At 33.5% G+C, this 14,837-nt stretch overlaps 1 protein-coding gene across 5 annotated transcripts in view; it reads right to left on the reverse strand.

Moving 5' to 3' along the window:
• Nucleotides 1–14,837, reverse strand: part of LOC114329940 (choline/ethanolaminephosphotransferase 1) — a 150,834-nt gene that overhangs the window by 41,760 nt on the left and 94,237 nt on the right. For all 5 annotated transcript variants that reach the window (XM_050648157.1, XM_050648155.1, XM_050648156.1 and 2 more), the window contains 2 exons: nucleotides 9,991–10,149; nucleotides 208–333 (listed from right to left, as the gene is read on the reverse strand). In XM_050648157.1, the coding sequence (XP_050504114.1) occupies nucleotides 208–333; nucleotides 9,991–10,149 (285 nt within the window). The remainder of the gene's footprint in view (nucleotides 1–207; nucleotides 334–9,990; nucleotides 10,150–14,837) is intronic.

Raw genomic sequence — 14,837 nt, forward strand, 5'->3', positions numbered from 1 at the left:
AAAATAAAATAATTCTACCATACTTTCAAAAAAAAGTGTCTTGGTGCGTTTTGACTGAATTCAGTCTTCTTGCAAAGCCTCTTTGCAAGGACCTAGGGTAACCTAGCAAGATAACGGGTAAACCTAGGAACACGTGTCAGAGGATTGTAAGAGACTCGAACTGAAGTAAAATGAAACCGTCTATTTTTATTCAATCAATTTACTTACCAGGCATAGCCACAGCACATAGTATTCGTTTATAAAAGTATTGAAGTATTGATTTAAAAACAGCATTGCGGGTCCCATCAGAGACCAATCCATATAGTCCATCTCGCTTTTAGTCATATGAGCTACCTAAAATAAAATAAAGATTATAGACGTGGATCCCGCGTAAGAAAAAAAGGTTGATTAATAGCAAGCTGAAAATTTGTTAATAGCTTAACGGTGTCTAGTCGGACAAACTTTGATGCACGGGAACACTGAAACAGGGGAAGTTTTAACTGTGGAGCTTGATAAACGTATCGTCCTGACAAGTTTATGATTGTGAAAAATAGCAAGTTGTTTTTAAGTTTATTCGATAGCCAACGTTATCAAGACGAAATTTAATTAAGTAAATTGTTCCTTACCAAGAATGACTGTTGTCGGAAAAAAATAAGGGGTAGATTTTTTAGTCGGACAATTTAAAAAAATAATTTTTGAAATTTCAACAAGGAGTGATTATCCTATGTCAAAAGTACCTGCAATCAATTACAATCGATATCTTTCGATTTATCTCAACATCATTTAGATACCTCACTGTAATACATTTATAGTAGATCAGGCAAATTATATTATGGATTGAGTGGTCTAGCTATCTTTGTCTGCCACATGCGCGGGATCGCTTGGTTAAAAGAGATAGATAGACCACCTATCGACTTTTTGCACTGTATTCCCTGTCTACCCTTATGTCTAAGAATACATTTCCATTTAAGAAAAACTGTCACTTTTGACAATAATTCATAATAAATTGCAATCGTAACTTCAAATTTAAACTAATCTATTTATTTTGGCAGAAAATTATTTCTTGCCATGTGACATATTAATTACATTATTATTTCATTTGTAGAAATTTGATAAAAATTACGTTATACAATTTTAGTAATAATTTATTTAGGTACCCTTTTTCAACCAAGCAAAGCATTATAGCACGAAGAATGATATTTAATAGAACTTTCACAATTATCTGGCAACTGAACCTCATTGAATTGATGACCAAGTATTTTACTAACTTTGTAAAATGTTCGAAAATTACTCAAAAATGTTCCGTTGAATGGTTTCACTTTTGATTTGGCGACTTAAAATTTAAACTGTTGACACTCAAAAATAGACACAAAAACACTCCATAGTTAATATAAATCTTAATTTCAAACACACGTGGCAAACAGAAACTCAGAGACCAATACTATTTTGTATAGCACAAAGTGTCACACTGACAAATGCAGCCTTCTAATACATACTTCTAAGCATAATGTGTCATATTTACGTCTATTCTTTAAGCACCGAAGTTTTAGACTCTTAACATTTTTCAATGTCGTTTACAGGATTAAGATTTGAGTAGGGAAAAAATGTATACAACGTTTTTTGTAGGAAATTTTCCGTACTTTCTGATGCGCCTAATTAGAGAACCCTAAGATATTGCTTTCACATGTTCTTTGACATTTTTTATTGTCATTTTGAGAATATCTAGATCAAACTCCACCCAAAAAATAGTTGTTTTGCAATATATACATGCATTGATACTTACCTCACTGTTTTTGGAGTGTGCATGTATATATATATGCACATGCAAATATGTGAATATAAATAATAATATACAACTAAAATAGCTTTATCAATATGTGACCAATTCATTCTGAAAAAATGTTTTTTATTTATTTCCTTCGATTTGCCCAAACTTTTTGTCCGACATATAACTTTTTGCGTTACAAAATATAATTTGTACATAAACAAATCAAAATTAGCTTGCTATTTATCACCAACATTTTTGTCTATATCTTACATGTTTATAATGTCCGACTAGGAAAATTTCCCATTCATTTTGTCCGACAGAACTTCCAATTGCTTTTTTAACCTTTCATTAAACTCTCATGCAAAAATCAGACTGCTATTCATCACCAACGTAGTTCCTGTGATGTGACATGTTCTACGTGTCGGACTCGTTAAAATGCCCAACCTTTTTGTCGGACAAACATTTTTTCATATATTATATAACGTTGGCTATTGAATAAACTTAAAAACAACTTGCTATTTTTCACCATCATAAACTTGTCAGGACGACACGTTTATCATGCTCCACCGTTAAAACTTCCCCTGTTTCAGTGTTCCCGTGCATCAATGTTTGTCCGACTAGACACCGTTAAGCTATTAACAAATTTTCAGCTTGCTATTAATCAACTTTTTTTTCTTACGCGGGATCCAGGTCTATTATGCAATTGATCCCTTTTTAGAAACTTTATTTTCATGATTACATGTACGGATCGATATTAGATTTACCGTAATATTCTTAAAAGCCTTATGGCAATAAATTAAATCATGAAATGTATTATTTTAAATAGTGCAGTCAATGAAGGTTTTCACCTCCGATTTCGTTGAACCTTCATCGATTTTCATGAAAATTGGTGATTAATTAGAGGATACCTCAAGGAACAAAGGTGACATGATGTCAACCTGCCCTTTTACCCTCGTGGTGGATGCCACCCCTTCTCGGGGGTGAAAATTATTTTATTAAAAATAATATCACAAATCGATAGAGGGACAAATTCTAAGCAAAATTTGTTATATAAAGTTATTAATATAAAAAAATGAATAACCATTTTCAATTTCGTTGCAAAACGAAAATACAGCCGAACCATATTCTAGTCCAATCAGAGACTGCTGCAACTCTACCGGTTTCGAAACTTATTAGTCTCTCATCAGGAGGCACATAAGCTGCTCTCCCCGATCCAACCAAAACAAACCCCAGCGTGCAGTCCCGGATTGCAACGAACGAAATGGCATAGGTGCCCTAGCGGCAACTGCTAGCAAAAGACTAAGTTTTCACTCTAATGGCATATAAAACAACATAATGCTATTCTACATCCCACCAGAATGAAAACAATGGGAACCTTCTCTGGTTACACCTCCGAGGCTTCTACAATTTGCAAGCCATACCGATGCTTTTTTATTAATATAAATCAATACTTTTTAAGTTGTTAAAGATCAAAGATTTTATTTTTTCGTAAAAAAATTCATGTTTTAAAGCGGTTTTTCACGTATAACTCAAAAACTATAAGCTTCTTGAAAAAAGTTATTGTTACCGAAATTAAAGATAATAAAAAATTAAATACATTCATTACTTAAAGATTTAAACTAATGTTATTTCAAAGTGAGTTATGGGCAATTGAATGTATATTTTTTTCGACGACTATTCAAGCTTAAATAACGGGAAAATGATGCATTTTATAAAATATACCTGTTAAACACTTGTCAAAGTACTTCGAAATACCTATCAAATGAGCTTCAGAACAAGTTAATAGCGTCAAAATTGAGCAAGTTATAATGAAAATAAGAGAACCCTTTCGAATTTTTTAGGAAAAAGTGAAAAATAAAACATACGCCATTTCCACAAAAATTAAAATTTATAGTAATCCTTAAAAGAATTTCTTTATGTTGGCATATGTAATGATTTCAACAATTTTGGCCGGTTTAGAATGCATATTTTTTTAAAAAAGAGATAATTTAAGAAAATCAGAATTTTTAAAATAATCGTAATTTTCATATTCTTTGATACCTCCAAAAATACTCAATATACGTAAAAAATGATATATGACCAAATTTTAGTGTTTTCTGTATCAAATATTTTACCTTTTTTACTATTTCTGTAGGGTAAAACTAACCGAGATAAAGAAGTTTAAAGATTAAATTTTGCTTTGAGAACCATGTAACCGGGGCCATTTAACCTAATATTTTTAAAAAGCAAGGGGTTTAAACGATTATGTTTAACGTGGTTAAATAGCCCTTAGAATGAACTTTTAAACGGTTTATAGGTGATCCTGATATCGTAAAAATTAACGGAGTTATTAAAAAAAAACAATAACATTTTTTGGAAAAAATTTTAAAAGATAAATTTTGAAAAACTTTTGGATCATAAATTTTGATGCTATCAACATGCTCGGGGGCTTATTTGATAGATATTTTTAAGTACTTTGACAAATGTTTAATAAGTTTATGTTATAAAATTCATCATTTTCCCGTTATTTAAGCTTGAATACTTAGATTTGGGTACTCGCCGAAAAAAATATAGGCCTACATTCAATTACCTATAACTCACTTTTAGTTAAAACTAAAAGGTTTTTCTAGTAAAGTGTTTATTTCATTTTATATTAGCTTCAATTTTGGCAATAATAACTTTTTTCTAAGAACTTATAGTTTTTGAGTTATTGATGAAAAATCGGTTAAAAACGTGGATTTTTCTCACGAAAAATTAAAATATTTGATCTTTAATAACTCAAAAAGTTTTGATTTGTTTTAATAACTTTATATAATAAATGTTGCTTAGAATTTGTCCGTTTATCGACTTGTGGAGTTCTTTTCAATAAAATAATTTTCACCCCGAGTAGGGGTGGCATTCACCCCCACAGTAAAAGCGCAAGTTGGGACCATATCACCTTTGCTCCTTGAGATATCCTCTAACCACTCACCAATTTTCATGCAAATCGATGGAGGTTCAACCAAATCGGAGGTAATAGCTCATATCCACCTTCAGTGACTGCACTAAAAGATAATTGTTACAACTTACGTTGGCCCGATTTAATATAATTAATTTGATGAAAATGTTATTCCCCTACGGTTACTCCTATACTAAATACAATTAGGTTTTGATAGCTACTCTATACGAGGGTTGTATGATATTAAAATATAGCCTAAGTAGAAAACGTACAATTTCTCATTTGGTTTTCCGATTTTCTCATTTACAGTGCACAAAAATTGTTAAGGATCACCTATAAATTGGTTATTTTTAATGTCTCGAATTTCCTAAACCGATTTAGGTGATTTCTTTAACATGTTATAGCCTTATTCTTTAAGAATATCTACTGTTGCTAGACAGGTAAATTGTCATTGTATACCTGATCTACCAATCAAACTGTGATTTTTTTCTTCAAAGTTCACCACACCATGTCGAATATTCTAAAATTTATAAAATACTTAACATCAATAAAATACCCAACTGTAGCTCATGTTTTCTTAACAATCTGTTTTTTGATTCATTCGCTTATGTTGGATAATAAAAAAGTTAGGTACTGGCTTAACAACTGGCCATGTTCGTCATCAATACTGGGTGTTTCTAAATAAGTGCGACAAACTGTAAGAGGTGATTTTATATGAGAAAATAATGACAATTTGGTTTATAATCATATGTCCGCAAATGCTTCGTTTCCGAGATACGGGATATTCAATTTTTTTTACAAACAGATGACTTACCTATTGCTTTAAAACCAGTTGAGATATGCAAATCAAATTCGGTGGGTTTTAAGAAGTAGTTATTGCACATTTTTTGACATACAATTAAGAATTTTATATTCACCATTGGCGTGCGTACGGGTAATATTATCGGTCATAATACCCGCTTGCGCGCCAATGGTGAATATTAAATTCTTAATTGTATATCAAAAAATGCGCAATAACTACGTCTTAAAACCCACCAAATTTGATTTGCATATATCAACTGGTTTTAAAGCAATAAGTAAATCATGTGTTTGTAAAAAAAATTGAACATCCCGTATCTCGGAAACGAAGCGTTAGCGGACATACGATTATAAAGCAAATTGTCATTATTTTCTCATGTACAATTACCCCTTAAAGTTTTGAGCAAATATTTTAGAAACACCCTGAACTGATGACGAACATGGCCAGTTGTTAAAGTACCTAACTTTTTTATTATCCAACATAAGCGAATGAATCGAAAGACAAAATGTTAAGAAAACCTGAGACTATAGTTGGGTTTTAATTTCAGTATTTTATAAATGCCAGAATAGTCCACAGGATGATGCGAACTTTGAGAAAAAAACACAGTTTGATTCGTACACCCGGTATACAATGACAGTTTGACTGTCTAGCAACAATATTATTACAGCGATATTGTCAATGAATAAGGCTATAACGTGGTAAAAAATCACTTAAATCGGACAACAGGTTTAGGAAACTTGAAACATCAAAAATGACCAAATTTTTAGTGGATCGATATTCTTGCACCGCACTGTATATAATTTTTTTACGCATATTGAGTATTTTTGGAGTTATTATCAAAAGAAAATGAAAATTATGATAATTTTAAAAATTCTGATTTTTTTAAATTATATATTTTTTTCAAAAATTTGCGTTCTAAACCGGTCAAAATTGTTGAAATCATTACTTATGCTAATATAAAGAAATTATTGTAAGGATTACTATAAATTTTAATTTTTATGGAAATGTGGTATGTTTTATTTTTCACTTTTTCCTAAAAAATTCGAAAGGGTTCTCTTATTTTCAACATGATTTGCTTAATTTTAATGCTATTAACTTCTTCTGGAGCTCATGTGATAGGTAATCCGAAGTGCTTTGACAAGTGCTTTATAGGTATATTTTATAGAATGCATCGTTTTCCCGTTATTTAAGCTTGAATACTTAAATTTGAGTACTCGTAGAAAGAAAATTTACATTCAATTACATATCACCCATAAGGCCATAACTCACTTTGAATTAACATTGGTTTAGTTCTTTAAGTGGGGAGTGTATTCAATTTTTTATTATCTTCAATTTTGGTAATAATAACTTTTTTTGTAAAAGCTTATAGTTTTTGAGTTATACGTGAAAAACATCTTTAAAACATGCATTTTTTTATGAAAAAATCAAATCTTCGATCCACAATAACTCAAAAACCATTGATTTATATTAATAACTTTATATAATAAATTTTGCTTAGAATTTGTCCTTCAATCGACTTATGGTATTATTTTTAATAAAATAATTTTCACCCCCGAGAAGGGGTGTCTTCCACCACCAAGGTAAAAGCGCAAGTTTGCATCATGTCACCTTTGCCGCTTAAAGTATCCTCTAACTACTTACCAATTTTCATAAAAATCGACGGAGGTTTAACGAAATCGGAGGTGAAAACCTTCAGTGACTTCACTATTTTTATTGTCCAACATAACCGAATGAATCGAAAAACAGATTACAGTGGAACCCCGTTAACTCGGATTATCCCGAAAATCCGGATTAGCCGGAGAAAATGGTAAAAATTAATAAAATATGGTATGCTTACAGATAAACTCCGTTATAATTGTCACACAGACACTGGTAAACCACGTTCGCATTCCACACAAAACCACACATACAAAGCGTCGTCAAAAGTCTCATTCTTAGCTTTATTAGCTTTGCACCGATTAAACTGTCTTTTGTTATCATTTTGAAAAAAAAATTCTTCGATTTTAGTTCTATTTTTCTTCCAATCCGATACTGTAGATGTACCGACACCATAATATAATGCTGCAAGATTCACCTTTATCAATTCTACTTAATGCTTCTAGTTTCTTTTCCATTGTCACTACAACATTTTACGTTTTGTTGCCCTTATAGACAAAAGACACGCAAACACAAAATCTGAATACATTTACGAACGATTACAAAACGGAAGCGAACAATAATACGACTTTACTACACACAATACCGTCTCTGATGTTATGTTATTTAATAACAGTGATGACTAAGACCATTGTTAAAAAAAACTTTAATAGTCTTTTCTAAACAATGCTAACACAGACAGTTTAAAAAAAATAAAGGATAATACAGGTTCCTGTTGTTTTCGACAATGAATGTGGTGTACCATGAGTCATTTTTACTATGCTATATGTAGTTCAATCCGGTTCCATTATCTCTCAAATATTATATTACATAGAGTTGGTACAAAACCTCGTGAACCTTGAAAATGCGTATGTATAACCGAAATAAAATGAAGCCAAAAACATACGACTATTTTATTTGCTGCGAATTGCGCGACAGGGTCCCATCTGCACCCTGATATTTTCAGTAATGTCGGATTCATCAATCGTTTCGTTCGTATATTGACGTTACCAAATGAATGAATTAGGTTCACGAGATTTTGTAACAGCAATACATTTTTATTGTTGAAATGTTTGTCTGATAAAAATCGGTCCGGGTTATCGGGGGCCGACTTATCGGGGTTCCACTGTATTAAGAAAACATGAGGCTAGAGTTGGTTTTTCATTTCAGTATTTAACTTTGAGAAAAAATCACAGTTTGATTGGTACACCCGGTATACAATGACAATTTACTTGTTTATCAACGATATTATTACAGCGATATTGTTAAAGAATAAGGATATAACATGTTAAAGAAATCACTTACATCGGACAACAGGTTTAGGAAATTCTAGACATTAAAAATGACCAATTTTTAAGGTGGTTCTTATCAATTTGTTGAGCACTGTATTTTTCAACATATCCTTTTTGGTAAATACACTTGACAAGATCAGTTTACAACTTTTTTTACCCTTCCCATATTAGACCAGATGTATCGTCGCTCCCGCTAGCGAAATTATTTCGATTCGATTTTTTGCACAAACTTAATCAAAAAGAGGTCCTTATAAAATATCCACAGGGTGCCGGGCGGGGCCGTGGTCGAAAAATTGTTTAAACCATTTTTTTTAAACAGATTTACAAAAATACTTTTTTACTTCGAACAATTTTTTTATATAATTTGGGACATTTTGAGCAAAAAAGGTCTCTTGTGAATTTTCTCTAAAATTAATTGTTGTCGAGTTATACGCCATTTAAAATTTGGAAAATGAGAAAATGGCCATATAACTCGAAACAATCAATTTTAGACAAAAATCACAAGAGACCTTTTTTGCTCAGAATGCCCAAATTATCTAAAAAAATCGTTCGCAATGAAAAAATTGGGGACGACGATACAGTTGGATTATAGCGCTAATTGTTAATAATTAAAAATAACAGCTCTGTAATAAAATAATGACAAAAATCTCTTCAGGACCTTGAAGAAGGGGTTTGAAACATGATTTGGTCACTTTTTGAATTTCATAATAATAAATTTTAATCGAGTTATTAAGACTTAAAAATGGCCATTTTCGCATTTTTCAAATTTTTAATCGCTTATAACTCGACAACAATCAATTTTAGAGAAAAACGACAATTATTTATTTGTTATTTGTTATGTTATTTGTATTTATTAATTATTTATTATTTTAGAGAAAAAATTATTTTTGTGAATTTGTTTAAAAAATTGTTTAAACAATTTTTCGACCACGGCACCGCCCGGCACCCTGTGGCTATGTTATAAGGACCTCTTTTTGATCAAGTTTGTGCAAAAAAATCGAATCGAAATAATTTCGCTAGCGGGGGCGACGATGCAGCCCGGTCTATATGTAGTTTTGCACATATTAGGACTTTAGGTTGTTACCAGAATGTTTGCTTTCCCGCGTAAGAGATCTATAGTGCCTCTGTACTTTAGACTTCTGGTCCTTTAAATGGATACGTCCATTAGCAAATGGTTTCTTATTATTTTGCTTCTATACAGCTGGATTTAGTTTGGTCGAGAGCGCACCACAAAGCCGTTTTGACGACTCCTAAGTAGAGGATGAAACGTACGTAAACGAATGGTGGTGACCTCTGAAACAAATTAAATTTTAAGCTGTGTCTCACTACCTTAGTTCTACTCACATTTTGAGTAATAAGAAGCAAAAATTTGTTGGACTTTTACTTAGATAAATTTTTATGGGTTGTGGAATGCAATTGTAGATTACCTCATGTCGATCATTTATCGGTCTGTTTGCCTTGCAAATTGTAGAAGGCTCGGATTTTAGGTTGTTACTAGAATAATTTGCTTTCCGGTGTAAGAGATCTATAGTGCTTCTGTACTTTAGATTTCTCGCTGTTTACATAATTAATTATAAATAAAAATAAAACAAATACTTACTACTAATCGGTTTGTAACTTTGGCAGCAACGAGACCGAACGCCAAAATATATAACGCTGGATGGTTTTGGTAAATCTCTTGTGTGGACTTCTTATAAATTATGAATGCAGGTACCAACACCATGGAAAATGGTATCACGGGGGATAGAACACTGGTTCCCTAATGAATAACTCATATTATTTAATGTACCTATATATGATATGAGATATAGTGCTTTATTGTTTATGTATACATGTGTAAGACAAGCGACTAGAAAACAGTAATGCAGTTTTTAATATTGTATATAAAAAAGAGTAATAATTCATTTATCTTTTTTAAGCTTTGTTGAATTTATTGTTTGATGAAAAGTTTTTTACGACCACTTAAACTACATAAATACTTCATAGAGAAAAGTAAGTTCCGTAAGTAAGTACGTGAATGCAAGGACTGTAAGGTAATAGTTAGTGAGACAGTAAGCCAACAACATAAGCTGCTTGTTCTGGACATCGAAGTAAAAAGCGAAACTAAACAAAAATATCGGAGAGGACCACAAAAAATCAAGTGGTGGCTGCTAAAAGATGAGAAAGAAGGTCTATTCAGGAGAATAATAGTAGAAAAAATATGTTGGAACATGAAAGAAAGCCCTAACACAATTTGGAGAAAAATGGCCAATACTATTAGAGAGACGGCTATTGAAATTGTTAGGAAAACGTCAGGAAAGAAGTTTGAGGATAAAGAGACTTGGTGGTGGTCAAACGAAGTACAAGGAAAAATAAAAGAGAAGAGAAAATTATATAAAAAGTGGCAAGAAACCAGATCCCACACAGATCTTCAAAACTATATGGTGGCGAAAAAGGAAGCGAAAGTAGCAGTAGTAAAAGCCAAAGCAGAAGCGTATTCAAACCTATACGATCAACTTGATACTAGGGAAGGCGAAACAAAGATATATAAAATAGCCAAACAGAGAGCAAAGAAAGCAAAAGATTTTAATCAGATTAGATGTATCCGAGATGAAAATAATAAAACATTAGTTCACGAAAGGGATGTCAAAAAGAGATGGAGAAAGTACTTTGACAGCTTATTAAATGAAGAATTTGACAGACAGCCTGTAGAGTCAACGGAGACAGTAGCAGCAATGGTCACCAAAATAACCAACGAGGAAGTGGCTCAAGCGCTTCAAAAAATAAAGAAAGGAAAAGCGGTAGGACCAGATGATATTCCTGGGGAAGTATGGAGAGCATTGGGAGAGACAGGAACACGGTGGCTAGCAGGTATATTTAATAGAATTATGGAAGTTGGACAAATGCCAGACGAATGGAGAAGCAGTATACTGGTACCTGTTTACAAAAACAAGGGAGATATACAACAATGTACAAACTACAGGGCTATAAAACTGCTTAGCCACACCATGAAAATATGGGAAAGAGTAATTGATAGACGGATACGTAAAGAGACCGAAATATCCGAAAATATCAGGGTAGATCAACAACAGATGCAATTTTCATTATAAGGCAGTTGATGGAAAAATACAGGAGTAAAGAAACAAACGCTCATATGGTATTCATTGATCTTGAGAAAGCATATGATAGAGTTCCTCGAGAGATTCTGTAGTGGGCACTCAATAAGAAAGGAGTCCCTGGTGAATATGTAAAGATTGTGAGAGATATGTATGAGGGAGTAACGACTAGCGTTAGGACATGTGTGGGAGAGACTGATAAATTTCATGTGAAAGTAGGATTGCACCAAGGCTCTGTGCTTAGTCCGTATTTATTCTCATTAGTTTTGGACCAGATAACAGCGAAACTACAGGGTAACATTCCATGGTGCTTAATGTATGCTGATGATGTCGTGTTAGTAGGAAATAGTGAAAGAGACTTGGAACAAAAACTGAAGTGGAAAGAAGCGAGTGGTGTGTTGTGTGACAGAAAAATTTCAATGAAGCTGAAGGGAAAATTCTATAAAACAGCCATAAGACCGGCTATGATGTACGGAACTGAATGTTGGGCAGTGAAAAAGAATGAGGAACAACGAATGCATGTGGCGGAAATAAGAATGCTTAGATGGAGGAGTGGAGTGACAGAGAAGGATAAAATTAGAAATGAGTATATTAGGGGAAGTCTAGGTGTGGCACCAATTGTTGCCAAAATGAGAAAGCATAGGTTAAGATGGTTTGGTCATGTTCAACGTCGAGACGTTAATCACCCAATACGAAGAATAGCTGAAGTGCAGATTCCTGGAAGGAGTAGGAGAGGAAGACCAAAGAAGAACTGGGGGGAGACGATAAGGCAGGACATGTTGGTAAAGGGGATTAACATTGATATGACCCAAGATAGAATTGTGTGGAGAAATGCAATTAGGGAAGCCGACCCCGCATAGGGATAAGGCAAAGAGAATGATGAGAGAAAAGTAAGTTCCGCCTGATAAGAAAAGTAAGTAACATAAGTTCCTCCTGATATTTAAAACACAACAATCAGAAGATGTGGATCTTCGGGAAATAGATCATAGGGTTGCTACATACGAGTCTAAGGAACTGGATGTTGTAATACATTACCAGATGAACTGGAACACATTATGAATAGGCTAGGTACGGTGAGTATGGTTTGAAAATAAATATACAGAAAATCAAATGATCATCGATAGAATCAGAAACAACCAAGCAGAGATAAAAAAACATGACAGATTACGAAGTGATCAGACAATTTAATTACTTAGGCTCCGTCAACACTAACAGTGGAGGAGGCGAAGACGAAATCCGTTGATGCATCACAATGACCAGATCGGCTACAGCCAAACTCACAAAAATATGGAAGAACACTGACATCACAAAAAACAAAAAAATACCATTTGTTCAAGCATTGATATTTCCTCTTGCCACCTACGCTTCAGAAACTTGGACAATCAAAAAAGCCGATTCGAAACGTATGATGGCATTTGACATCTGGGCCTACCGTAGAATGTTGCGCATACCACACATCGCCCAAATAACTCAATTCTAGCAGAACTTAACATAAAAACTAGGCTCATCACAACCATCAACCAAAATATACTGAGATATTTCGGACATATAACTAGAAGAAGAGAAGGCATGGAGCGAATGATAGTTGAAGGCAACGTAGCGGGCAAAATATCCAGAGGAAGATCTCCAGTATGATGCTCGGACCAAATAAAGGACATGACTGGTTACTCATTATCCGAAGTAAAACAAGCGGAAAGAGAGAGATAATTGACAGAAACAAAGTACATGACGGCACTATATCCTTACGAAGTAGAAAAGGTAGAGGAGAAAGAATACAAGGGCAGACAAGGTTGAATATAAGACAACAACGTCAGAACGAGTGACCTTGAAGAACGCCAACTAAGAACGAATGCTCTTAGGGACCGCTTCAGTCCCACTAGATCAATTGGAAATCAGTTGCTGGCTGATACAGGACAACTCAGTATGAGGTCAGTTTCACAGAGAAGAGGGTCTTCAATCATACCGACGACGTCATCTTGTCGTTAACCGAAAGACTTAACGAAGCAAGACTGTAATGGTAGCAAGAACTAAATGCGTGGGATCAGTAATGGAACCGGACCGTATATAGAGACGAATCTTAGCGTTTACCAGAGGACTTATGGTTTAACACATGAAAGTATGCCTCTTTTAGAATTTCTGGAAAGAATCTGCCCTATCTACGAGAACTTGAGAACTGTATTTTCCAGCCAGATAATGCCAGGCCCCACACTGCAACTGTCACTTTAATATTTCTCCGTCAAGCTAATGTCACCGTTCTTGAATGGTCAGCAAATCTTTCGCAGATTTTTATCTACAAATAGCTACGGTACTAAAAGAAGTTTGTAGTGGTGAAGAAACGTCATTAACGTATAAAATATGTTTATATACGTAGATTGAGTGGCCCCTTAATAAACTTCTAGATCTCGTGATTGTGTTCCAAAAGTGTATTCAAATGTGAAAAAGGTGCATTTTTGTCAAGCTATGTGAATTACAATTGATTTGTTTGTGTCAATATATACAAGGCTCAAATATTGACAGTTTGTATGGAGTAACAAGAAAGCACTATATAAGTAATTTAATACATAAAAGCATTTATAAAAACAATTATAAGTATCGTAAGCAAAGTATGTAAGTAACTTTATGTAGAGTTCCTGTAACTTTATGTGGAGTTCCTGTAAGTGTAAGACGCAAAACTAGTTCTAGAGTAGTCGGAGTACAAATTTGCGGATAGAATGGTAAAAACAACCTCTCATGAGATACATACTGTATTACATTATTTTAGCTTCTTTGGTTACGATACTTGTCTTTATGTACGCAAAAACATACTTGATGTATTTATGTTCTTAAGAAATTTTTAGAAATATCTAAATATAAAGTCAAATTTTAACGAAATAACTTTCAAGTAGTCGTTGTTTACCTAAGCACTAACAATAATTGTACATTTTCTTAGACCCGTTCTGATATAAGTTGTTCTACTGATGTAAGAGTGGTAGTACTTCAAGTTCTTTTCAATGTTAGTAGCTAAGGGAGAATAAAACCATCTTTACTCAACGAACACCTAGTTTATTCTCCCTTAGCTACTTAACATTGAAAAGAACCTAAAGTACTACCACCCTTACATCAGTAAAGCAACATATCAGATGGCGATCCTGCCAGGATCGCCATCTGATATATCTTGCCACCCTGCGAGCTAAGGGTGGTAGTACTTCAGGTTATTTTCAATGTTAAGTAGCTAAGGGAGAGTAAACTTGGTGGTCGTCGAGTAAAGATGTCTTATTCTCCCTTAGCTACTGAACATTGGAAAGAACCTGAAGTATTACCACCCTTAGCTCCCAGGGGGACAATATATATCAGACCATTTTAAATATATGAG

Source organism: Diabrotica virgifera, chromosome 4 (assembly GCF_917563875.1).
Source record: "Diabrotica virgifera virgifera chromosome 4, PGI_DIABVI_V3a".
NCBI lineage: Eukaryota > Metazoa > Arthropoda > Insecta > Coleoptera > Chrysomelidae > Diabrotica > Diabrotica virgifera.